This window comes from Urocampus carinirostris, chromosome 6, assembly GCF_059441175.1.
Source record: "Urocampus carinirostris isolate Australia breed hairy pipefish chromosome 6, RoL_Ucar_1.0, whole genome shotgun sequence".
Taxonomy (NCBI): Eukaryota; Metazoa; Chordata; class Actinopteri; order Syngnathiformes; family Syngnathidae; genus Urocampus; species Urocampus carinirostris.
Window position 1 is genome coordinate 37,825,902 of NC_142354.1, and position 24,720 is coordinate 37,850,621.

Genomic DNA, 24,720 nt, shown 5'->3' on the forward strand with positions numbered 1-24,720 from the left:
AAAGTCATACTTGATAATGGATATAGAGAATGTTTTGATGTTAAAACACAGTTAGAAGCATTTAAGAGAGCCATTTTTAGTGTTTGAAATAGTTCTTGGACAATGTTATCGCGTAAAAGGAAACCTGCTGTTACTGCTGATGTCCAGCAGATGACACTAATACACCATAAAAAACAACAAAAGAACAAAAACAATGAACACTACAAAAACAAGCATGCTTGATTTTTGCAGTATTCATATAAATTATTCATTAATAAACTACCTAAGTAATCTTTGGCAGATTCATAATATTTTGTAGCCAGGGTTGGGTAGGGTTACTTTAACTCGATTACTTTCACTTACTTTTGGATTACTCCAAACCAAATATGCTAATAAAAGACAAAATAAACTAAATATGAATAAATTTATGACTCACAACACGCGGTAAGCTTTCTCTCTTTCATTTCATTTCATTTCTCTCCGGGCTTTGATCTCCGGCAAAACGAACAATAAAATGCGACAGAAACAAAATGAAAATAAATCCAAACAGCTTGCCAACATCATTTTTGCCGTTCCATGTATTCCGTTACTCCCCAAGCCTGCACAAAATTTAGTCATTTTATTTGGTATTTGAGTAATCCAAAAGTAATTGAAAGTAATCCAGTTAAAGTAACCCTACCCAACCCTGTTTGTAGCACTGCAATACTAGTATGAACTCATTCATTTAGGTGGGTGTTAAACCCTTGAAAGCAGCATATTTTGACCATTTTTTATTCCACAATATTTCAAGATATTTAATGATGAATAGAATAATGGATCAGATATTGCGTATTTTAATATATATGTAAATGCAATGTCTTACTTTAATACAATATAATGCAAATAATAAAACAGTTTCGGATAGCAACAAACTGACTAAATTAGTTGAAATTGTGTAGAACATGAGTCATGTTTATTGTCAGTAATAGCTATGCTATAAAACCAAAGTTTTAAATTCTATTCAGACATGCTTTACACAATATACACTGTCAAAAAATAGAACTGAAAAAACATTTTTAACTATGGTTAATTTTTTTTTAAATGGTCTAGCGATTTTTAACTGTAGTAAACTTTGGTATCGAGTGAAAAAAAGTGACACTGAGACGACGCAAACAATGTACTGTATGTGACGTGGTGATGATAAACATAAACAAATTAGAGCAAGAAAAACAACATAATGTACCGTCTAACTGGAATATAATAATTCCATAATCAAACAATGCTTTACAAAAATGTAAATGTACATAAGAATAGAAATGTCCAACCGCTAACATAAAAAACAAGATTCAGAGTGTTTGTGTATAGGGGGATAACGTACCTCAAGATTTTCAATTTTATATTGACTGAACTGTTTCACTGCTAAAAAAACAAGAAAAGTGTACAATGTTGGCAGCAGAGGCACAAAATCCCAAAAGTGCAAAAGGTTTACATAAAATATGTCGCTATTTAGATGTCATAACAGAAAAAACAGCTAACAGTGAAGCATTGTCAGTTAACGAAAGCTGAATGTCGGAGTTGGCTTAACGTTGAGAAAAATGAGCCTCAGTCCGTTGAACTTATTACTGTAGTTACCTATTCATGAAACAATTCATCTTGAATAGCTTATATATCGCTGATAATGAATTTAAAGCCACTTGAAAAAATGGATACTGCAAATACTGCCTATTGTGAAGACCTTGGAGAATTTCACAAGATCAAAAACTGAATCTGAGAGCTACATTTGGCTTGTTTGTTGATTTTGCTTGAACCATGAAAAGCCTGTGTTGATGTCACATGACCAACAACTACAAGCACATTTTAATTACCGGTAAATTCAAAGTGATGTTTCCCTGTGTTATCTGTTATAATTATGTTTGCTGAGTTGTCCTGATATTCTTTGTATTTTATCTTTCTCAAGTTTTTATAACAGTATTTTCACGACTGTAATGCGCACCTAAAAGCCTTTATTTTTTGCAAAAGCTGACCATGCGCCTTTATATATGGATCAATATTGAGTCGCAAGGTCTCGCAACTAAGGCAAGCAGCTGCCGACTCGATTTTCCGCTGTAGAAGTAGTCCGCGGTGTATGCTGGGATATATATACCACCGTTTCATTTCTTAACTAATGTGTCAATCATCATTTGAATCGGTCACTATTGGCTAAAGTTATTCGGAGGTCAAGGAGGCGGGTCCTTTTTAGCATTTACATGCTCGCATAGGCTAAAGCGGGGCAAAAAAAATCCTGCAATTGGCCGAAAAAGATATAAATTACTTGTTTGGTTGCTCTACGGCCTGGAGAAAAAAATTCTGTATTTGTAAACAGGAATCAAAAGGCTAAACAGACAGCTAGCAACAAGCAACTTCCATTGATGCAGATGCTTCTCGGCGGATTTTTCTTTTCATTTACTACACTCTCGGATGTAAGAGGACCATGGTTGCGAATTATTATTCAACGTGATGGCTGCAAGATGACTTTGGTGAGCTACCTCGGCTTTATATTTTCCCAGTATCTTGTTTCAGACTGATCTTGATGTTTCTGTGATGAGTCTATTTTTAAATTCAACTCAATTCAAAGTGTTTACTGTCATATGCACCGTAAAGAACCACGTTTCCCTGCATAATGAAAATCTTACTTTGCTGTCCACACAGTTAACAGCGAAAAAGAAAATAGAAACCAAAAAAATGGTTGGCATTTTTGAATCCCAAGAGTTTAACCTTTCTAATGATATGTGGAATGATGTATTAGAGTGAATGGTGACATCGTACATACACCGTGTCCGTACGTGTCTGAGACACGTTTTTGCTTCTTTGCGAGCTGTTTGAATGATAAGGGTTAATAAGTTTGACTGACTTATCTGACTGCTTTGTTGACCTTGTCACTGTCGCGCCTTATAGTCAAATGCGCCTTATGTATGGAAAACATGGGACAAAATTTTTTTTTTGGGGGGTGCGCTTACAGTCGGGAAAATATGGTATATGTTTATCCTGGAGTGCCAAGTCTAATCTCGTTGTTCAAAACTTTGTTATCAATGACAACAAAGAAAGTTGTAATCCTAACCTCAGTTTGAAATACAAATCAAGTGTTACTGTATGAGCGGTGGGATGTGCTCAGTTTAATTTTAACCTTAATGACGAAATGTGTTAAAAAAGAAGTACTGTAATCTTCTACTTAACAGTTATGAAATAAAAGGAATGTAACTTAAAAAGTTGTCTTTCCTGTCAAAAGCTCAATCATTTAAAAGTTGCAATGGATTACTCCGTACCAAACACATTTTACAACAGAAACGTAAAATGTAATATAACCTATTACTAGCCTTACATGTATAAAACAATACATTCTACACTTTTTTCCACAGTGCCAAAGTATTTTCAGCAAAAGGATAGTATCTTCAGAAAAAACAAAAGATCACTGTAAAATTAAGTGCCTCTGAGCGGTGAAGGGAAAATGGATCAGTGCCTGTATCGCCTCAATGGAGGTGACGCTGCAATAAAAGGATTACAAAAAAACACACGATTGTCACATAAAATAAAAAAGGTCCTCCGATTGTGTAAACTGCTTAAAAAACAAGGCTGGATGAGTGCATAAGGCTGAGGTTATTCTAATACATGTCTAATGCTAATTCACACCACATTGTGGCATGAAAGTCTTTACGCAGTCTTTAGTTGTCAAAGTCTTACTGCTTGTTGATTTGTCATACGTGATCCCTTCACACAAAGATGTCCCTCAAAAATCTTACATTCACAACGGGTGGTGGTCACTTTAGTTCCCGAGAGGAGAACAATGCATAAGCACTCAGAGTGAGAATCTTTGGCAGAGTGCTGGAAGAGGTAGGTGAGAAGGGACCGGCAGAGGTGTGTAATGGAGGGTTTATGTGGGTGTTGGATGGCCCTGAGAGGTAGTTCTTTTAGAAGGTAGTCTGTGGTTCTGCATGCTCACTGCCACATCATCCAGTGGAGGAGTCATGGCTTCTTGGGCATTAGGATTTTGCTTTTCACCCCACATAGAGTTGTTGATGAAGTCTACAAATGAGAAAGAGGACAGAGGAAGGGTGTGAGTCAACATTTATTACAATTTTTAAACAAAAGTACAGCATAGTAAATCTCCTGGCATCTGTCCCTTTCTAAAATGAGCATGAGGTCAGCTTTTTGTTTTTGAAATTTTGCTGGTTTACCTCATGGGAATAAAATAACTGATCTTTGCAAAGAGATTCACATCAAGTAGGGTTGTGTCATCTGTACAAACCATTTGAATTTTGATTACAATGAATCCTGCATTTTAAATTGCTGATATACAGGTCCTGTTTTTTTCCAAGAGCTGCAATATAAAGGGCTGTATGTTGTTTTTATGAATATTTTCCTTTCATCATGTCATTCTAGATGTGTACCACCCAATTGAATGAGACACGTCAGTTACATTTGGGGGGAAATATTTCATTGCTAAAATAAATGAATGCATAATACATAAAATCAGGAATAATAATTTTTAATATTTTGTGAAAATCAATTTCCCCCCCAAAAATATTCAAATGTTTTTATTTCTGAAACACAACATAGACATGAGTCTGGTCTTTGATTTCACAGATTGACACTTGACTGAGACAAACCAGACTCATGCAAGCGTTGGTTACTTCCGTTTTCCTCTACACTTGTGAGACATGGACCCTCACAGCAAAGCTGGAAAAGAAAGATCCAGACCATGAAGATGCGATGCTAAAGGAAACTTCTCGGCATCAGCTACATAGCCCATGTAACAAATAAAATGTGCAACACCATTAGAGGGCACAATGAACCTTACTAAGAACTGCTAACTGTGCACAGACAAAAACTGCATTGGTATGGTCACATCACAAGCTCAAGAGAACTGGGCAAGACTATTCTCCAGGGCACAGTCCAAGGGGGCAGAAGGAGAGGAAAACCAGAAACTACGTTGACAATGTCAAGGAATGGACTGGTGCCAACTGTTCCACAACCTCAAAACAGGCCAGGCATCAATGGAGAAAGTTGTCCAGAGTTGCATCCTCAGTAGTGCCCCGATGACCAAGGCAGTTAAGGGATCTTAGACAGCCAAATATGATATTTGGAACTTTGTTTAGACTCTAAATATCCATCCATCCATCCATCCATTATCTGCCCCGCTTATCCTCAGTAGGGTCTCGGGGGTACTGGAGCCCATCCCAGCTATCTTCGGGCAGTGGGCAGGGGACACCCTGAAGTGGTTACCAGCCATTAGCAAAGTCACAAAGACAGACAATTCACTCGCTCATTCACACTTAGGGACACTCGAAGTATGAGAAATTAATACTTGTTTTGGAAGGGTTCGGACTAAATCCAAGTGAAATATCTAACAGTGAAGTAAAGTTGGTAAGATTTACAGCTTAATGTTCCAACGGCTTTTGGGCGGGCCACCGGAACCATTCATTAACAAATATGTGTCTGTATGATAACACCACTCACCGAAATACGTCTTGCCACATACAGTATCATTAGAAAGCTCAAACTCTTAACATTCAATATGTAACAATTTCAAAATGTATTCATCACAGAAACATCATTATCAGTCTGAAACAAAATACCCGAAAACTATAAAGCCGGCATAACTCAGCATTCACCTCCCCTTGCAATCATTAAATTAGTTGAATGTCCACAAAAACGCTTTGTTAAATCCAGGACAATCCAGATAATCTAACAGTGTAAAAGATTTACTTCAAACCACGCAATAATGCAGACACATTAAAAACAAAAACCACCTTAAAGCATATCTGCCTTGCTGGACGTTCCTTGTAGTAGTCCAAAACTCCCCTTTACAAACAAACCGACAAGTAAAATTCTTCCTGATATGGTAGTCAGCCTCTGACGTTTTGATTGACAGCACTTTCAGCAGATAGCATGCTTTTATTCACGGTCCACAGCATGCATTTGCCTATACGGGCCCGTTTAATAAAACGGATATTGCCTCCTGTAGTTCCAAATATATTTACCAGTATTAACCAAATCAAATGATGATTGCCACACTGTTTAGCCAATTAAATTCCCAACATAATTATATGCCATTTTCTGGGGTTGAATTCAAATCAGAGCCGAAAATGAACGCGCGCAAAGCAATATGTGAGTGATTTTCACGCACAAGTGTGCAGAATTATTGATTGACTTCTTAAGAGAACTCAAACAATGACAAGTCTTTCACACTGTCAAAATTGGCAAAAGTAAAATACACATTTGCAAAGGTTTTAGTGTTGTAAACTGGTCGTCTCCAAATGGCCACTTTTGGAAACGCCTAAACCTTCCCTTAAAAATCGTGTAAAATACAATGTTTAGTTTTTCAGATTGTAATCAAATTTGACAAAGTACCTGGTAAAGCTTCAAACTATTGACTCACTTGTTTTCCAGCCAAGATGCCCTTGCTACACTCATCTGCAGGCATTTAAGTGCAAAAAGTTATAATAATCACGCAAAAATAAAAACCTTCTATTTCTATGTGTACAAACTCAGATTCTTTAGTGTCAATCACTTGCAGTGATTATTTCAGTTTGGGACAAAACTTCAGAGTGTTGGCAAGAGCCAAGGCGCGTAATTTGAGGTTCTTATTCTGCATTTTACGGTCTGATGGCAAACGCTGTTATTATTACCTGTTCAAATGAGGAGGTTTTGGCATTATTAAATATTTTAGGGGATGACAAAATCCAGCAACAGCTAAAGGAAGCCAAACAAAATCTATTTTTGTCCAATTTACATTGGGATCACTTCAATACATATTCTGTCCATCTATTTATCTATTTGCTTACTCCACACCGCTTACCCTATTTTTTCACTTTCTCCCCCCTCTTTCTTTCCTGTCTTCCTCCCTCTACAACGCATGATGCACATGGAATAAATAAATGTATCTCATCTTATTGAATGCAAACTTACAAATGTTACACATAGCAGTCTTTGCATTCACTAGATGAGAGAGTAGTAGGATCAAAACCTGTGCCTGGCAAGAGACTTAGCAGAAACCAAAACCATGCAGAGCAGTTTCGGATGGCTGAAGATGAACTGATCCCAAATTTTGGACATTCTCAGTTTCTTTCCAATTTGGATAAGTACCACTGTGCCAAGATTTCTACATGGATAGATGCAATGGTCTGTAGTGCCATTAGTCATTTGGTGAAAGCAATCACTGTAAATGGAAGTTGTTTGTTCAAAATCATCTTTCACATATATTAAGTACTCTGCATATGCAACAAACAGGGATCTGTGAGCCGATTGAGTAATCCGGAGACTTGGTGTCTGCATTTCACATTCACATCCCTAATACATGTTCTTCTTTTCACAAGCCAAGCCCCCAAGCAGATAGTCACAGTGACAAGAGGAGTAGTTTGCACTGGTCCTCATTAGAAGACACAGGGTGATATACAGTTGTTCATTTGTACAGAGTCAGCATTTTTCCCCTTCTAACTATTAGAGATAGATAGATAGATAGATACTTTATTCATCCCCGCAAGGAAATTCACATTTCCAGCAGCATCCCTGTGCTGAGGAACAATACAATAATAAGGCAAAAAGAATACAATATACAAATACCCAATGTGACGCGCTAATACCCACAGTAGCATGTTCTATAGAGTATCTAGATAGTGCTACACAGAATACATGTTGCAATAAAATTCGGTAATATGCAATGTAGGGGGTGTGGTTTGATGTGGGCATTTACTCTGCCGGGTGGAGTTAGATAAAAAGTATACTGTTAGTCATGACCCCTGAGGAATTTTCATACAAGTATTGGGGGAAAAGGGTAAAATATATATCTTTCAAATGATTTATAGAAATTGCTCGTTTCATGTTACGATTGTCTTACCAATGTGATTGGATATCTAAGTTCTTGCTGTTGCCAAAATAGGCCAAAAATACTGATTATTGAACAGTAAGCCTCAAGGGGGAAGGACTGATCAAGAACAGATTCTTACAAAGTATTTAAAATTACAATACGGAGATAAGAAACATTTGAAATCGCTTTTAGAAGTTTTGTTTTTAAAAGTTTTAAAACTATGAAATGCGTGCAATTAAAGACAACAACACTTTGTTTTTCATATTTTGAGTATTAATGAGGCAAACCGGATTATAGTGTGCACCCCGAAGAATTGTAATTTGTGATATTTTTACATCTATAAAGGAGAACAGACTATAAGGAGCATTGAATTAAAACTAAAGTAAGGGTTAGGCCTTTACTAAAAACAAAAAGTGTATTTGTGCATTGATTGATCTGGTGGGGAATGCGCCAAATCCTATCTACTAAAAAATAAAAATAAATATGACACTTGAAAGGGCATTTGGCTTTATCTCATCATCACAATATTTTTATCCATGATACCACAATGTCGGTATTATTGGGCTTTACAAAGTGCCAAGATTGTTAACTGAATAAAGTAAAAGGCATTTTGGGAAGTAATCAGGTCGTACTGAAAACAAGAAAAGCATCCTAGGAAGTAATTTGGTAATCTTTAAATATATAAATAACTGCATGGCCACACATATTCAAAACATTTGTCTTTTACACTGCTTAGTTGAAGCTGAGAAAAAGTGGCAAGAAATTTTATATTGATTAAAAATAGTGTGATGGTGAGATAAGACCTAATGCCTTTTCATGTGTCGTTTGTGTTCCTATTAGGCTAGTGGATAATCTTATGCTCTGTCCACCGTGATCTCTGTTTGATTCACATTTCCTCCAATGCTATAATCCAGAAAAGGTATTTTTCATCACAGTATCTACTGTAACGCAAGACCACATTTCAACTCACAATACATTCCTATTTAGCGTACAGTTCTTACCACTAGTACAGTCTTCCATCAAAGTATCGGTGCTGGGCCTCTCTGAGTCTTGTTTGTAAAGAAGGCACTCCAGGGCGGCATCTTCTCGCCGAGGGTGCTCGGCGAAGTCCTCCTTGAAAACAGGCAGGTCTTTATCCAGTGTGTTATCGTCACCCGCGTAGGCGTAGAGGCAGTAGTCGGGTGTTCGAGAGTACATGTTGGCATTGTCGTAGCAGTCTGAGCAGATGACCAGTTGACCTGCGCCACCTTTTGATACAAGATGTACAAAGTTTCAACAAGAAGTTCATCATCGGAACAACACTAGTTATATTTTTTTATAATTACATAACAAGCACTTTTTTTAAATTCGTTTACCATACTTTGTGGGTATGACTTGTTTGCTGTGTCATTGCCCTTCATAACTATTGTATTTATGATTCAATAGTTCACAAAAGAACACATTCATCATAGATCTAGGCTCTTGATTTAGCTAAAAAATGCACCGGATCATGTGTTTGAATTCAAAATGTCCAATATTTTTTCCCGGAGACCATGGCCCCGGATCCCTCTAGACTTCCTATGCACCATGCAAACACGGCTGCAGGACATTTTTTTAATCAAAGTTGAGAAGCCCTGAAAAAGTTTTACTTCATGGAATACTTAGTTCTCACTCTAAATTTAGTTATTTACTTAAGTTCGCTCAAAAACTTGATATAATAATTCAATTCTGCTAAGTCGACTTAAGATCCAGCTTTTGGAGTTATAATAAAATGGAGTGAGAATATTCAGAAAGGTTCTGAAAATGGAATTTCACAGAGGCAAAATAAGACAACCATATGACGAGCAGACCTGATGGGGCTCCACCTGGTCCGTCACGAACATCCCCAGGCTGGAAACTGCTATGGCCGGTGAACAAAGGGCCCACCCTGCAGTGAAGCCGTCCGTTACCATCAGTTTCCAGTTCGCTGCCTGCATCTCCATAGCACACACCTGGGACACACAGGAACAGTGGGTTTTGAACCTCGCTGGGAAAGTTTTGAGATTGTCTATCGACCTTTTCTTAGTAATTTGCAATGTGAACAGATTGTTTCACTTTCACCAGAGTTCCTGAATATTGAGCTTATTGCGCTTGCAAACAATATATACTAACTGCGGATTGGAGTACATTGACACATTTCTGCCACCAGGGCTAGGAGCGTTGTGGCTCATTTCTACCATTTAGATATGGTAGGCCTCATGCAATGTATTTCAAACGGACTTGAGGACCAATGATCCCGAGGGTAAAACAGCACAACCATTTCAGAGCTGAAGGCAATAAAGTTGATATATGCTTACCTTTACTTAACAAAAAAATAATAATTAAATTGCGAGAATAATGGCAAAAAAAAAAAATGAGATATTACTCAACTGCGGAAGGGCTGCAAACTGTAGCGAGGCCATTTCATGACAGGGGACGCAGGCTAGTACATTTTTTAAATCATATTAAATCACTAAACTTGACACTAGAAAATAAACTTCTAGAGAACATAAATTAATACAAACAAAATTTCATACAAAAAAGTATGCATTGGGCATATCAGGGTTTTTCCTGAGTGGGTCTAAAGACACACTTGGATTTTTTTCTGAGTGGGTCTAAAGACACCTTTTGGTTTCAAAAACATGTTGCGGCAGGCGCTACTGTTTTTAACTGTTTACGAAGTGACAGTGCATTTCAAACGGGTGGACTTACTGTCCGTGCCCTTTTGTATGTATCCATTGGTAAGAGGAGGCATGAGTTGTTGGTGACTGCCAGCCTCGGAGTTACTGTAGCCCTCTGGAGGTTCTGACAAAGTCCCTTGAGAAGAGAGGTAGCTGGGGATGTCCGGTGGTAAGTTCATATCATCTGTGTAAGGAAAATGTCACATTTTTATTCAGCATGATTTTCAAGTTGTCCGCAGGGTTGGGTAGGGTTACATTAACTGGATTTCTTTCAATTACTTTTGGATTACTCCAATACCAAATATGCTGATAAAAGACAAAAGAAACGAAATATTAATAAAATGACTACATTTTGTGCAGGCTTGGGGAGTAACGGAATACATGGAATGGCAAAAATGATGTCGGCAAGCTGTTTGGATTTATTTTCATTTTGTTTCTGTCGCATTTTATGTTAGTTTTGCCGGAGATCAAAGAGATAAAAGCCAGGAGAGAAAGCTTACCACGTGTTGTGAGTCATAATTTTATTCATATTTAGTTTATTTTGTCTTTTATCAGCACATTTGGTATTGGAGTAATCCAAAAGTAATTGAAAGTAATCAAGTCAAAGTAACCCTACCCAACCCTGGTTGTCCGCATTTATTTTTGTGTGGTGCTATCATTCATCTAACCTGTGTTAGTGATGCTGTAGTCTTCGCTCTTCTTGCGCATGTGATAGATGACAATAACCCACACCAATGAAGTCCCAACCACGCAGCACACCACTACAATAACTACAATGCCAACTGTGGTCCAGCCGTCCTGGTCGTACCCAGAGCCGGTATCGCAATTGGGTGATGGCGAAACGCCAAGGTAGATGTGGCCGCGCTCAGTTCCTAGTGTGTTGGACATGATGCAAGTGTACTTTCCAGCATCACTGGGGCCAGCATCAACGATGATCAGAAGCTGGTTGGCAGCAGCAAAAAAGTGGCGCTCTGTGAGCACCAAGGGACCCTCGTCTTTGGTCCAATTTAAGCGTGGAGCAGGGCTGCCTCCGGCTATGCACTGAAGCACTGCAGTTTCACCTCTTGCCACTGTTCTGTCCTCCAGGGGACGCATAAATGATGGGGTTTCTGAAACAACAAATTATGTCATTCCTTAATGCAGTTACTATAGATAAGGTGCAACTGAGTCATAAAACAGCCATATAACAAGTAGACCGGGGGTGATCAAGACAGCGTGGGTCACGGCACATTATTGTCTTATGTCACCTAATTGGTATGAATATCAGTCCTGTATTTATTTCACAATTAGGCCTCTTTGTTCCCCCATTTATGCCACTGGCAAAATTTTCCACATGCTCTTACAATGAATAGCAAAAATAAATGTATGTATTATGAAGGTATTTCCTTGGAGTAAATAAAATAATTCCATCAGTATAGAGAGGCAGTGCCTGGATAAGAAATTTCTGCAAATAACAGATGTTTGTACTTCCCTAGATATCTTTGTATGTGTCTTGATGCTGCAAACCTTTCTTTTGATTAATAACCTGAACTGACTTAAACCTAGTTCCTACTTTTGAAAGAAAGAAAGAACAAAATAATAAAAAAAAAAACTTTGACCAAGTAACATAAATGCATTCCTCTGATATATATTAGGTGAGACTTTAAAGTGCCTCTTAAACTGCAATGTGCATAGCACGATGCTCCTTTGCTTGATAAATTTGTTGAGTAAGAAGAGATGGACTGGAAAGGATGAACCAAAGGACCAGCTACAAACATTTTTTAAGAAGACAAAAGCAAAAGAATGTGATGCCCAATCCAATACAGTACAACTTAAAATGTGTTGTGAGCTTATGCTAGTTTTAAAATTAAATAATTCTCAGACTGAAAGTAGTGCTTATAGTTATTTGTAACAGGAAGATATTATCTAAATAAGGCATTTAATATGATGTTACAAATAGCACTCCTAAGTTATACGGCAACTGTAATTACGGTGAACCTAATGGTTACAAAAATAAAGTACATATATGGCTGGCCTAGCATGCTGCATAATTCAAGTAAACAACTCACCCAAAACGGTAAGTGTGGCGTTAGCTGACAAGCTTCCCGCTGCGTTCTGCGCAGTGCAGCTGTAGACCCCCATGTCTTCCGTTTTGACATTGGCAATGAAAAAGATGTCATCGTCCGGCATGACGTGCATTCTGCGCTCACGGGCGGCTGGGAAGTCAATTCCTCCATCCTTTTGCCAAGCAATCTGGGGTGAAGGATGGCCCTCAGCAGCACATTCCAGCCTGGCCATGGTGCCAGTGCGGATGGTCAGATCCATAGGGGTCTTAATGAAAGATGGAAGCTCTGTTGAGAGGTGAGAACGATTACAAACAATTTATGAAATTCTTGCTTTTGTCCAATGTAGATCTGAAACAAAAGCATTACAAAATAAATATGTCCAAAAAGCTCACCGTTAACGGTGAGCTCTGCGCGGTTGGAGTAGTTTGCTCCAAAGTGATTGGACACCACACACTGGTAGCGTCCCTCGTCAGTGAAGTTGACGTTGAGGAGGTGCAGCACGGTAGTGTAGATAAGCTCGCCTTTCTGATACCGGGCGTAGTTTTGTACCTCAGCATCGTAAAGTAGCTCCCCGTCTTTTCGCCATGCCGTGCTCATTGCCGAGTCGCTGCTACTCAATGCCACGCAACTCAGGGTGATGTTGCTGCCACGCAATGCCACCAAAGTCTCCGGATGAGTGGTGATCCGAGGTTTGGGGAAGTTATCTTTAGGGTTAAAAACATTGTGATAGTTACATTTTCTATATTTGGTGTGATTGCATTTTTTGCAAATTATTAGAGCTGATAAAAATAATAAAATCTGTAAAAATAAATAAATTGGACCACAGACCACACACAAAGTCTTTGGGGCTGACTGAAAGGACGCTGGCACCCAGCAGACTGGTAGGGTGGGCGCAAACGGCGGACACAGAATGAAGAAAGTGGCTGTTGGTGAGCCAGGGTCCGAGCCACTCCATGTGACAATCACACAGCAGACTGCTTGTGTTGAGGATGCTAGAAGGCAAGAGGAAACACGAGTGAATAAGCTATTCATTAGCCAAATAAAAACATGTCCATGTTTACTTACAACACTTTAAGCTTTGTATGCAGCAATGATTCAGGATGGATTGACATTATGTCATTCTTCCCGAGGTCCCTAATAAAATATAAAACAGAAATAAGTAACGAGCAAGTGACCCCCCTTTTTTGGGGGGGTGATGACAAAAACAGTGCACCCGCTCTGGGATAATTGCATGTGTTACAATAATTCACTCACAGGTGCTCCAACTCATCCAGACCCTCGAAGGCTTTCTTTGTGATTGACTTAATTTTGTTCTGCTGCAATATTCTACAAGACAGAATGTTTGAAGGTGAATTAGTCACCTGAAAAAAACTTAGTCAAGAACAGACTGTTGATGAAAAAGACGATCAACATCAACACAATTCGGCCTTGCTCACACTGCAGTGAAATCCGATATTTTTTTGCACGGACGCTACCTGTATTTGATCTGTTATGTGCCGTTCAGATGGACTTTATCGGCTTTTTTCACACCAGACCCCGGCCATTTTCTATGTGATCCTACATCCGAGACATATCTGATATTTTGGAATAAAACTTCTGTCTGACCGGAAAAAAACGCATTTGTCTGACCTGCACGTATCGATATGTGGTAGACGTCACTATTTAGCCATCAAACAGGCGGGAGGAAGCAGATAAACCACGGCAGATGAAAACAGCGGGTGTCATTAAATCACCCATTCATTAAAGATAACCACTTGTTTTTTTCCAACTCACTTAACAGCCAACATCGCATCACGGATTATTAGCATGTCGCTCGAGTTCATTCTTAAAGCATTAGTATCCTCCTCTAGTGGTAGTGGACAAAATTTACATTTAAATCCCACCACACAGACATAATTCAATGGGAGAAAGCAAGGTTTTGGATGGAATTAATACTTGAGGGAAAACGCTGCGCTGTCAATATCCATAAGTACTTACGCAAACATGAGTGCATTGCGTGTGATGTCACATGTGCTCTACTGCGCATGTGTGTCAGTTGAGGCTTTCACACATTAGGTTAAAGTCACATACAGGTGGCAATTAGTTGGAAATGTGACCGATCTCACAAAAACATCAGATTTTACAAAAAAAAACGGAATTGAGCATTAGGCTCTGCAGTGTGAACCTAGCTTTATATAAACAAGCATTCGAGTGTCCTCACAACGTGTTCAGCTTTTTCATTCCATCAAACAGGCAGATGGAGTCTTCGATGGCCCAAGAAATTTCATTACTGTGAATGTCTCTGCCAAAAGAAAGAAACACAAATTATGCTTAAGACGTAACACGATGTATGAATACATGGTAAGTGAGTTTGCTTTGAGAAACTAAATGGACAAGAACATTTGACAAAGGAATTGTCTAGGAAGTTATGTAAGGTGAACTATGTTAGAAAGGTGCTTCGCAAAGTACAAAATGACAACTCTAATATTCACCTAAAAAAACACTGCTAAACGATGTAGATGAATTAAAAAAAGTTTATTTAACTTAGGTAAATTTAAAAAAATATAAACCCAATCACAAAATCAAGAATTCCGCATATGGCCTCGGTGAGTAAAGGAATGAATCGGACTCTCATTTGGCAAAAAAATTGCTTTACTGGCCCATAGACATGCCAGGCGCCTGTGGGATGGGGCTCCTTTTGTCAATCCTTCCTCACGCTTGGCCACCTCTGAAAGAACTCCTGCACTCTACCAATTCCTCTCTCACATCACTCATGCTGGTGTGTCAAGCTGTCGCAGCTGACCTCCTTCTCGAGCCGCAAATAATGAGTTCACAACATCCCCATTTTGCCTCACAGATTGATGTAAAACCAAGAGGCCACATTTTATGTAATTAGTTTGCAATGGCACAGTTAGCAGCCCAAATAAGAGTCGGGCTAAAAATGGTGGCAAACTTGAGCGAATGATGAGATGCAGGAACCAAATAATTTAATCTGCATGGGCAGATATGAACAGCAGTTATATTACTTCAAAGAGTGGTGTGCAGTTTAAGAGGAACCCACTACAAAACTCAGAATTATGTCAAATACACAAAATCAGGACTGCAAAGTTTTTTTTTTAATTTCCCAAGATGTCAAAGACCACGTGACTTGAGAGCGTACATCTACTTCTAACAATAGGTTGGAGGATTTGGTGGGTGTACTATATTAAAAAAGACAAGAAATGGAGGGGGAGTGGAATGGCATACCATAAAATGACATTGGTGCTCTTGATTTAAGGCTGGATTTACACTGCACAATTCAAAAGGAAATACATCTACCGGTTATTGTTCTTTTAAATTCAAATGAAAAATGAGGATGTGTGGCCAATGTTAATTGGAGAAAAAGAAATTCATAAACTCTGTATGAATAGATGTAGAGAACATCTGCCCATGTGGTTGCATTTAAACACACAAATTGGAACAAATTTACTATAACTCAGGTTAGGGGCTATTATTAAACTGCATGCTCACATGATTCAAAATAAAAATTAATCAAGAGACATAGTTGTCTTAAAATGAATTATTTTTCTTTATCTCTAGTTTAAAAAGGATTGTGATAACATTTAGATTATAATTTTATTTGAAAAGAAAATCCTAAAATCCCCCACCTCAGATTGCAATAATATATTAAATGTTTGAAGCAAAAGACCAAACCCAGCCCTTAAACTCAGTCCTTTCATTAATTAGTTAAAAAAAAGTCAATGTCAATATTAAACAAAATTATACATCATAGCAAAGCAAAAAACACTGTGGAAAAGAAAAAGTCTGATAACTAAATTAAAATGGGCCACCTGGGACGTGCAATGTAAGTCCAGCTTAGATGTATGACAATGAGGAAGTAAAAGCCAACACAGGCTATTAGTAAACTCAAAATTGGGAACATTTGCATTGTTATCGTCACTTCACTAAAAAAAAAATCTACAAAAACTATTAACTACAGAATGAAACAAACAAACCTTCAGTGTTCCTTCAGAATGCACAGACCAAAGATAGATTTTTAAAAATTAACGTATTACATAGGAAAATAATGATCAACTAGAATTCCCGCGGCAATTGTAAGAGTTGTGATTGATCTGGAAGATAATCCCGGCATGTATATATAACCCCGGTTGTTAGCATTATGAGTTAGCATAAAGTTTTAACTCAGAGAGATGTTTCTGTCATTTTTACTTGGTTCTGTGGGGGGACTCCGCCCCCCCACACCCCACCGGTACTGGCAAGTTCATTTGAGATGGGCCCACATGCCATTAGCATAATTTGTAAATATGAAGTCGTTACAATATTGCCATTACCAAAATTTTTTAGCATGAAGAAGTTAGCATTTAGCCGTTAGCATCACTTTTTAGCATGTACCTGTTAGCATAACTCATTAACATGAGGCCACTAGCATAATTTGTAAATATAAAGTCGTTAAAATATAGCCATTACCAAAATGTTTTACTATGAAGAAGTTAGCATTGCCGACAGTGTTAACAGCTAGCTTGCGCGAATACTTGGGCTGGCTTTGCTAGCGGCGCACATAGCTGTTAGCATCCTCTCGCTAGCATGCCCTGTGCTTACAGCACTTGGCAATGTAGTCGTGCCTTGCTGAAGCAATCACAACTAAATATGACTTGTCTTTACAACTCTATAATTTATGTCGCACTGTAAAAGTAAAAAATGTAATCCCTCATTTTTCGGTGGCGTTAGGTGAAAATAAAAACCTGTGCTCAGTGAAAACATTGGAATAGAAACGATTATTTTATATTTAATGTACAAAAATATCTTTTAACTGAAAAAACAGAACAATTCTTTTACAGGCACAAACATGTATTGGACCAAAAAAAGGAATTAATACTTATATGCTTTTTAAAATAAACCACTCTCTCGGGGACAATTTAGCCTAACGAGAATGCATAACGCAACTCACAATGGAAATCCGTGAAGCAGCGAGACCATGAAAAATTAACTGTGTGCGAGGGATTACTGTATAATGAAGGTTTCAGAACCAAGAACTTCATTCGTGAGGCATGACTTACAATGTACGCAGATTGGCCAGACTACTGAAGACCCGCTCTCCCACATGGCTGATTGAGTTCTCCCCAAGGTCCAAGCTTTCCAGGAGACCTAATCCCACAAAAGCAGTCTCCTCTAGTCTGGTCAGGTGATTGAGGGACAGATCACTGTACAAAAAAAAAATATTTGTTTAAAAAAATGCTGGATTTACACAGCAGAAGAGTACTTTTAAATGTATTCAAGTGAAAATGATCATCGGTTTAATGAAGTGGTGAATCCAGGTGTAAATTAAAAAACACTCACAGCTCCACCAGCTTTTGGCAAAACTCCCAAGCGTCAGGTCGGATGATGCTTAAAGCGTTCTGGCTCACTCGCAGGATACGCAACATCCGCAGCCCGTAGAGCCAGCCCTTGTTAATCTCTGTTAGATTGTTGTGCTCAAGCTCTCTGAAAAATCAAATGGTGTTGACCGATCCCTCAACATTATTGGCAAAAAAGTAACACAAGACACAAGGGGGAAACAGTTTATGGTTCCTCCTGCAGCATTACTATGCAAGTAACTATTTAGTAGGGATGGGCTCAGCATAGGGCTGAAAAATTTAAAATATATACGTGAAATAAAAAAAATGAAAAACGTTTTTCTGAAATTTTGGGGGAATTTTGTACCCCTCTCGGAAAAAGATTCAATCAAATTAACACATTCTTCCACTATAAAAAAATACATTGCAGCCAATTAAATGGTAGACCAGCGGGTCGGGAACCTATGGCTCGCAAACCATATACGGCTCTTTTCATGAGTACATATGACTCGGGGATAAAACTTACATGCAAAGCCAATTGGCGCACGTGTAAAGCCGAGAAAATACTGAATGCACAAAGGGTTTAGTCCAGTATATACATGTAAGGCAACGATTTTTATTACAGTCAAGTTGTCACACCAACAGACCCAGTTTTGGCAGTAAATCACTTAATAATACTTTATGCGGAATCTCAATAAACAATCCATATTTATTGTCCAGACACTTTATGATTAAAAACACAACTTTAAACACCCAAAAGTTATAGCAAAGCACCTAGAGCAATTTAATCGGGTGACCAGTAGGAATGGCCAGAGCTATACATAGGGCCCTCACAATCCTATTCGACCAGAGCCGTAAGAGGTAAATACGTTGGTATTTGCAGTATTTTGTGACATTTTTCTAAAAAAAAATAAAAATAAATAAAATTAAAAAAAAATAACTCTGCTCGCACCTAGTTTTGCCACCATTATTAAGGACAAAATCCAGCCTCAACGCTCCTAAGTAACTGCAGGAGGGTGACACATTTTAAGTGGCATGTTTATATTCATATGGGACATGGGCTCTGGCATTAATATGTTATAGATTTTATCAAACATCACACAGTGAAATAAAATGTGCTGAAGAATTAAGTTTTGTCTGTAGATCCGGTATGGCGCTTTTGTCTCAGAATATATAGTGTGGCCCTCTAATATTATATATATATATATATATATATATTTATATATATTATAATTGGTTTCTATTTTTTTCCGCTTTGGGTCGAAAAAGGTTCCCAACCCCTGTTGTAAACTGTAATTAATAACTCATCACCAGCCATCTTTACTCACAGTTCTTCCATGTTGATGAGTCCAAAAAAGGCTCCGTCCATTAGCTTGGTGAGTCCATTTCGTTGCAATTTGAGTGAACGTAGTGAATCCATCCCTTTGAAAGTCAGGCTGTCCACTATTCTGATTTTGTTACGCTTCATTTCACTGATGGGGAGAGAAAGAATTGTGAGTTTTGAGTCAGTTAAAAAAAAACAAAAAACAATGCACACTCAGTAGGGGTATCTCAATCCAATCTTGCACCAAGGTCAAGGGGACTTTATTTTGGAAAAATGAAGTCGAACTAGGGCATAACATTTTCACATTTAATGTATTTTATAAATGCTTTTCAGCATTTAAAAATAGTCTAGACACTTAAAGAAAATAATAATTATAATAATTGTGATAAAAGATCATTGTGTTATCTAAATGAAGCCCACTTAGTTAAGTTCCCAGCAGTCAGCGATTAATTAAATCATTTACTTTTGCTCAGGTTTCATATTATTTTAGCTAATATTAGAATGTCATTTAGCTTTTACAAAGTGACTGAGTATAACTAATGGCCATAGTGCTTGCACACAGAGTGCACTCACATGCGTTACTCTAACACTCATTCTATCATTTCAAAAACAATAGGTCAACGGCGTGACCGTCACAGAACTATATAAATATATAAATTTAATTCTGAATTGCGACAGACGAGAATTTTAATTTATAAGAATTGGGATATTATATTTTTTTGCCATTCGGCCACCCTTACTTTTGTCATCGAATCACTTGGGCATTGACAATTATAAACCAACGATGCTATGCAAGAACTCTTGGTACTACGTCCTTCAATTTGTGGTTGTTTCCTTTTTCGGAGCAACTCTTTCACATCCAATGATACTTACAGAAACTGTAGATTGGGAAGTTGGAATACTTTAGATGGCAACATTGTCAATCGGTTCCTGTTGAGTTTCAACACCAACAAAGAGCTGGAGATGTTGTCGAAGCAGCCTGGCTCCAGGACACTGATCTTATTATTACTCAAATTTCTGCAGGATTGACATAAATTAAAAAAAGTGAGTAAACTTGTAAAATAAATAAACTTTCATTTTAGCCAGATGCCTTTTTAGGACCTACAGGTATTTGAGCTGCATCGAGGGAAAGGTTCCAACCCTGAGGTCGGAAAGGGAGTTTGAAGACAGGTCCAGCACCTCCAGGGAGTCATATGGCAACAGCTGATGCATCAAGAGCTCAGAGATGCGATTGTGTATTCTAAAGCATACATACGTGTGAGTCAAGATGGAAAATTGACTTATTGTTTATTTATGTAAGCATATTGGCAGATCAAAATGACTCAATTGCCTATGTGTACCTTTTTACATTAACATATTAGTCATTTAGTATGGATTACAGCTTCAATTAACATAAAAGGGGTTTAGCTAAAGTGTATGTTGTACAACTAAGAGGATTTAACACTTACAGTGACAGTGCTGTGATGTTGGCAGAGGCTTCTCCAAGGAAGGGGAAAGCTGACAGTTCATTGTGGTTCATTGAGCTACAATTGAAAGAAAAAACACAATAATCAATAAATTTAATGCAGGAAATAGCTACATTGTTTTATATGATGAAAAGCTTATCAACAGGAGAGCCCAATGCATAGCATAAAAGGGAGGCTTATGTTTTCAAACACGATCAACGCTCAATGCAATCAATCCTCGAGGGTATGAGCAACTGTTAAAAAGTGTATATTGTCATAAATATGTTTCCAGTAAATCCAGATTCTGGAGTCTATTTCAGCTGTCTACGATACAAGAGGTAAGACAAAACCTGAACTAGTTGCCAGCTAATCATGAGAGTCTATTTTCCTATAAAAAGCTTTGATTGGTCGATCAGGCTTTAAGAAATTGTTGGAATTGCCAGATCTCCTGTTTTGCACTGAGATTATTATATGTCTATGACCAGCAAATAAGTAATTGTTAATGGTTGCACAAGTTAAAAACTGATGGCGTAAACTAAACCGTCATTGGTAGTAAATGTAAGGTACTACTCGACCCCAGACTCATATATACCCTGTCCACATCATATTTCTCTTAAATGTAGTTTGTTTATCCTGCAAAAATCAGATTTGCTTTTATAGGTATTTGGCCTAACTAGAAGGGCTAAAAGAAAATAAGATTTTGGCATGCATTTGGATTAAGGCCTTTAAGCAAAGCGTGTGGCTTTAATGTGATGACGTAAAAAAATATGACAACACAGCAAACTAAATGCGTGCAATTGTCTCATTCAAAATGTGATAATAAACAGCTCCAAGCAATCACAGCAAAGTTGCCGATTTAGGACATGCACGACGCAGCATTTGTTCAATTGACCAATCAGACCCCATGAATCTGGTTAGGGAGTGGACTACTAGGATTGTAGATGACAACAGAGAAAAGTATTACATGTTCTCTCATCATCACACTATTTTTACTCACAATGCCACATTGTGCGATGTTGTAATGGAGCATTACAGGAGAGAGTACAACATAGTACCGTTAGCAAAAATATTGTGACCAAGCGATGAAACTCTATTGCCTTTACCCATGTCATCTAGATCCCAAGTTGTCAAGTAATTGCACCAGGGAACTGGGCTTGTTAATAATAATAATTATAATTATAATGGGCAATGGGAATACAGTGGAACCTCGGTTTTCGAACGCCTCTCAGTTCGAACAAATCGGAGTCCGTCCAAAAATTTCGAGAAATTCTTGCTTCGCTGTCCGGTCAAAATAATCGAACGAGTTCGACCGCCGGTAATGCGGGAGTGCGTACGCTAGGGTGCGATGCTGAGCGGCGTACGGGTGTTTTAGCCCCTTATTATGCCTCCGAAAGAAAGTCAGTGCAAGCAGCAAAGTTGCTACAGGTGAAAAAAGAAAAGTAGTGCGTACAACTATTGCATTTAAGAAAGACATAATAGCAAAATATGAAGGTGTGCGAGTGTTTGATCTTGCTAGGGAATACAGCATGGCAAAATCTACAATCAGTACGATACTAAAGAATAAGGAGGCTGTGAAATCTAGTGATGTGGCTAAGGGAGTGAGTGCTATAAGCAAGCAACGGCCATCCACCTGCACCTTCTGCTGACCACCACAAAGGTAAGAAATCCTATCCATAAATATTTTCTATATCCTTTTTTTTATTTTTACACACGTTCATGTTAGCGTAATCTTTCGTACGGAAGATTACGATAACGCCAACGTACGATTAGCCTGGGTTAGCTTTATGTGGGTGTTGGAACAGAGCCCAACTTTCAGGGTGTTGGAACGGAGCCCCCTTTCCAATGAACCGCTCACCACTTGTTGTGGAGACCCGGGTGCTAGATGACTTGTAAACGACCTGATTTTTTTTATTTTTACAGGTTCATGTTAGCGTAATCTTTCGTACGGAAGATTACGATAACGCGGACGTACGATTAGCCTGGGTTGGCTTTATGTTTACGTTAAACATTCAAGGTAAACATTAAGGGTGTTGGAACAGATTAAAACGATTCACATTATTTTTAATGGGAAAAATGATTTCGGTGATCGAACAAATTGGTTTTCGAACAGGGTTCTGGAACGGATTATGGTCGAGAACCGAGGTTCCACTGTATAGCCAAACTTTAAACCTGGATTCTGAAATTCCTTTCTACTCATTGCAACGTCTTATCAATGCCAAGTGCGCATGAGGGTGATTGTGATTTCCCACAGAGAGCACTTGTATTCTGTGTAGCACTATTTAGTTACTTTATATAACACGCTACAGTGGGCATTTGCACGTCACACTGGGTATTTGTATATTGTATTCTTTTGGCTTTATTATTGTACTGTTCTCAGCTCAGGGATGCTGCTGGAAATGTGAATTTCCCTTCAGGGATGAATAAAGTATCTATCTATCTTAAACTTTTCCTTTTGATTTAGTGTTATTTGACTCTTTCACTTCTCCCCCCCAAATTTTTTTGTAGTAGCTTTTTACCATGGCGTTTGCTGCAATAAATCTGACTTTCAGTGTTGATAGTTTTACTTGATAAAAAAGAAGACAAGAACACCGGCCTTGGGTTAAAAAAAAAGTTGCAGACCACTGCTTTAGTAAACAAGGGCTCACCTATGTCGGCATCATCATTTACATAAACGTCCAATTACCATATTCTGTGCCAGATTAATCAAAGGTAAGCGAAGCATCTCAATACGCTGACAACCACAGTCATTTACGCATTGTTAAACGACTTGAACTGTATAGAGTTTACGTAACTCTGAGTTACTAGATTTTAACACACTAGATAATAAAAAGTGCGCTTTAATGCAACGTTATTCCAGACACAACTGAACAAACTATTGACTTGACAATATGATATAAAACACTGTTGACAAGTTCAGGACACCCTGGCTATCTCATCGCTGCACTTACACTTGGTTTATCCCCTCCGGTAGCTCAAGGGGAGCCGCAGAGAGCCTCCTCCTGTTGCAGTCCAGGACACGAAGCTCCTCCGGCCCTGTGATGCACGAGCAAGGAGCCGGGCAGGTTTGGAGGCCCCACACACTCGAACTGAGAAGCATCAAGACGACGGCTGAGTGAAGGAGCAAAGCCTCCGCCATTTTAAATGTCTTCCAGCAGGAGTAGCTGTGTAGCTACGCGGCTAACTCGCTTTGGACGTCCTCACTTTCACTATTCTGCAGTCGAGCTATTGTCCCAGCAAGTGGTCGGTCAAGCAGAAAAGCAATTTGATTTAGGGACGCCACCCCAGTTCCGTAAGAAGATATTAAGCAGAATTAAAGGGCATTTTGAGCGCAGCATCCTTGCTGAGATTTCGCCTTGCTTCTTCTTCCTGTGTCTGGGATTCCTTTTGCTCGAACCTGGTGAGGCGACCCACTTTTTCCACTTTCTCGAGCGCTGCGTTTAACCCCGCGCCATGTTTGCGTCCGGTCGGAGTCAACCCAATAACGAGTTTTAAAATGTTCGCCGAAGTTTTTGAAAGAGATAAACAATCATTTTACCGGCGCTCAGTGTCCTGATGGAACAACAAAAGCACCCAGTTGTTGACGAAATGGGGTAGTATGTGCCCCGCCTCTTTTTTTTGCCAAGATTTGGGCAATTCTATTGGCTTTGGCACGCGTCTCTCAAAAAGTACACAAATGTGATTGGTTGTTACTGCAGGAAGAAGTGAAAAGTGAAACGTAATACACTACTCTCGTTCAAAATAGCGCAGATGTTTTAAATAGAGCTAATTATAATAATATGATTAAAGGGACACTGCGTAATATCAAGGGTTGGTAGGGTTACTTTAACTTGATTACTTTCAATTACTTTTGGATTACTCCAATACCAAATATGCTAATAAATGACAAAAGAAACTAAATATGAATCAAACTATGACTCACAACACGTGGTAAGCTTTCTCTCCTGGTTTTGATCGCCAGCAAAACTAACATAAAATGCGACAGAAACAAAATAGAAATAAATCCAAACAGCTTGCCAACATCATTTTTGCCGTTCCATGTATTCCGTTACTCCCCAAGCCTGCACAAAATGTAGTCATTTTATTCATATTTAGTTTCTTTTGTCTTTTATTAGCAT

At 38.5% G+C, this 24,720-nt stretch overlaps 2 protein-coding genes across 2 annotated transcripts in view; one reads left to right on the forward strand and one right to left on the reverse strand.

Moving 5' to 3' along the window:
• Positions 1-899: 899 nt before the first annotated feature.
• Positions 900-24,190, reverse strand: lrig2 (leucine-rich repeats and immunoglobulin-like domains 2). The gene is made up of 18 exons (XM_088338949.1): positions 23,554-24,190; positions 20,609-20,683; positions 20,266-20,400; positions 20,034-20,177; positions 19,165-19,308; positions 17,841-17,984; positions 17,561-17,704; positions 14,725-14,805; positions 13,779-13,850; positions 13,590-13,658; positions 13,353-13,516; positions 12,917-13,228; positions 12,528-12,809; positions 11,148-11,588; positions 10,511-10,663; positions 9,631-9,771; positions 8,803-9,048; positions 900-4,017 (listed from the first exon to the last, which is right to left on the reverse strand). The coding sequence occupies exons 1-18, from the start codon at positions 23,739-23,741 to the stop codon at positions 3,866-3,868; spliced, it is 3,087 nt and encodes a 1,028-aa protein (XP_088195075.1). The 5' UTR covers positions 23,742-24,190; the 3' UTR covers positions 900-3,865.
• Positions 23,577-24,720, forward strand: part of padi2 (peptidyl arginine deiminase, type II) — a 29,813-nt gene continuing 28,669 nt past the window's right edge. Inside the window, exon 1 of the mRNA XM_088338945.1 lies at positions 23,577-24,002. The gene's annotated coding sequence lies outside the window, so the exon portion shown is untranslated. The remainder of the gene's footprint in view (positions 24,003-24,720) is intronic.

Excerpts from the sequence above, each read along its gene's own strand:
- lrig2 (XM_088338949.1), bottom strand. The coding sequence starts at position 23,741 with ATGGCGGAGGCTTTGCTCCTTCACTCAGCCGTCGTCTTGATGCTTCTC. Across the intron at positions 20,684-23,553 it reads CCGGAGGGGATAAACCAAGT|CTCAATGAACCACAATGAAC; the intron begins GTAAGTGCAGCG and ends TTTCAATTGTAG. Across the intron at positions 13,659-13,778 it reads CTGGATGAGTTGGAGCACCT|GGACCTCGGGAAGAATGACA; the intron begins GTGAGTGAATTA and ends ATATTTTATTAG.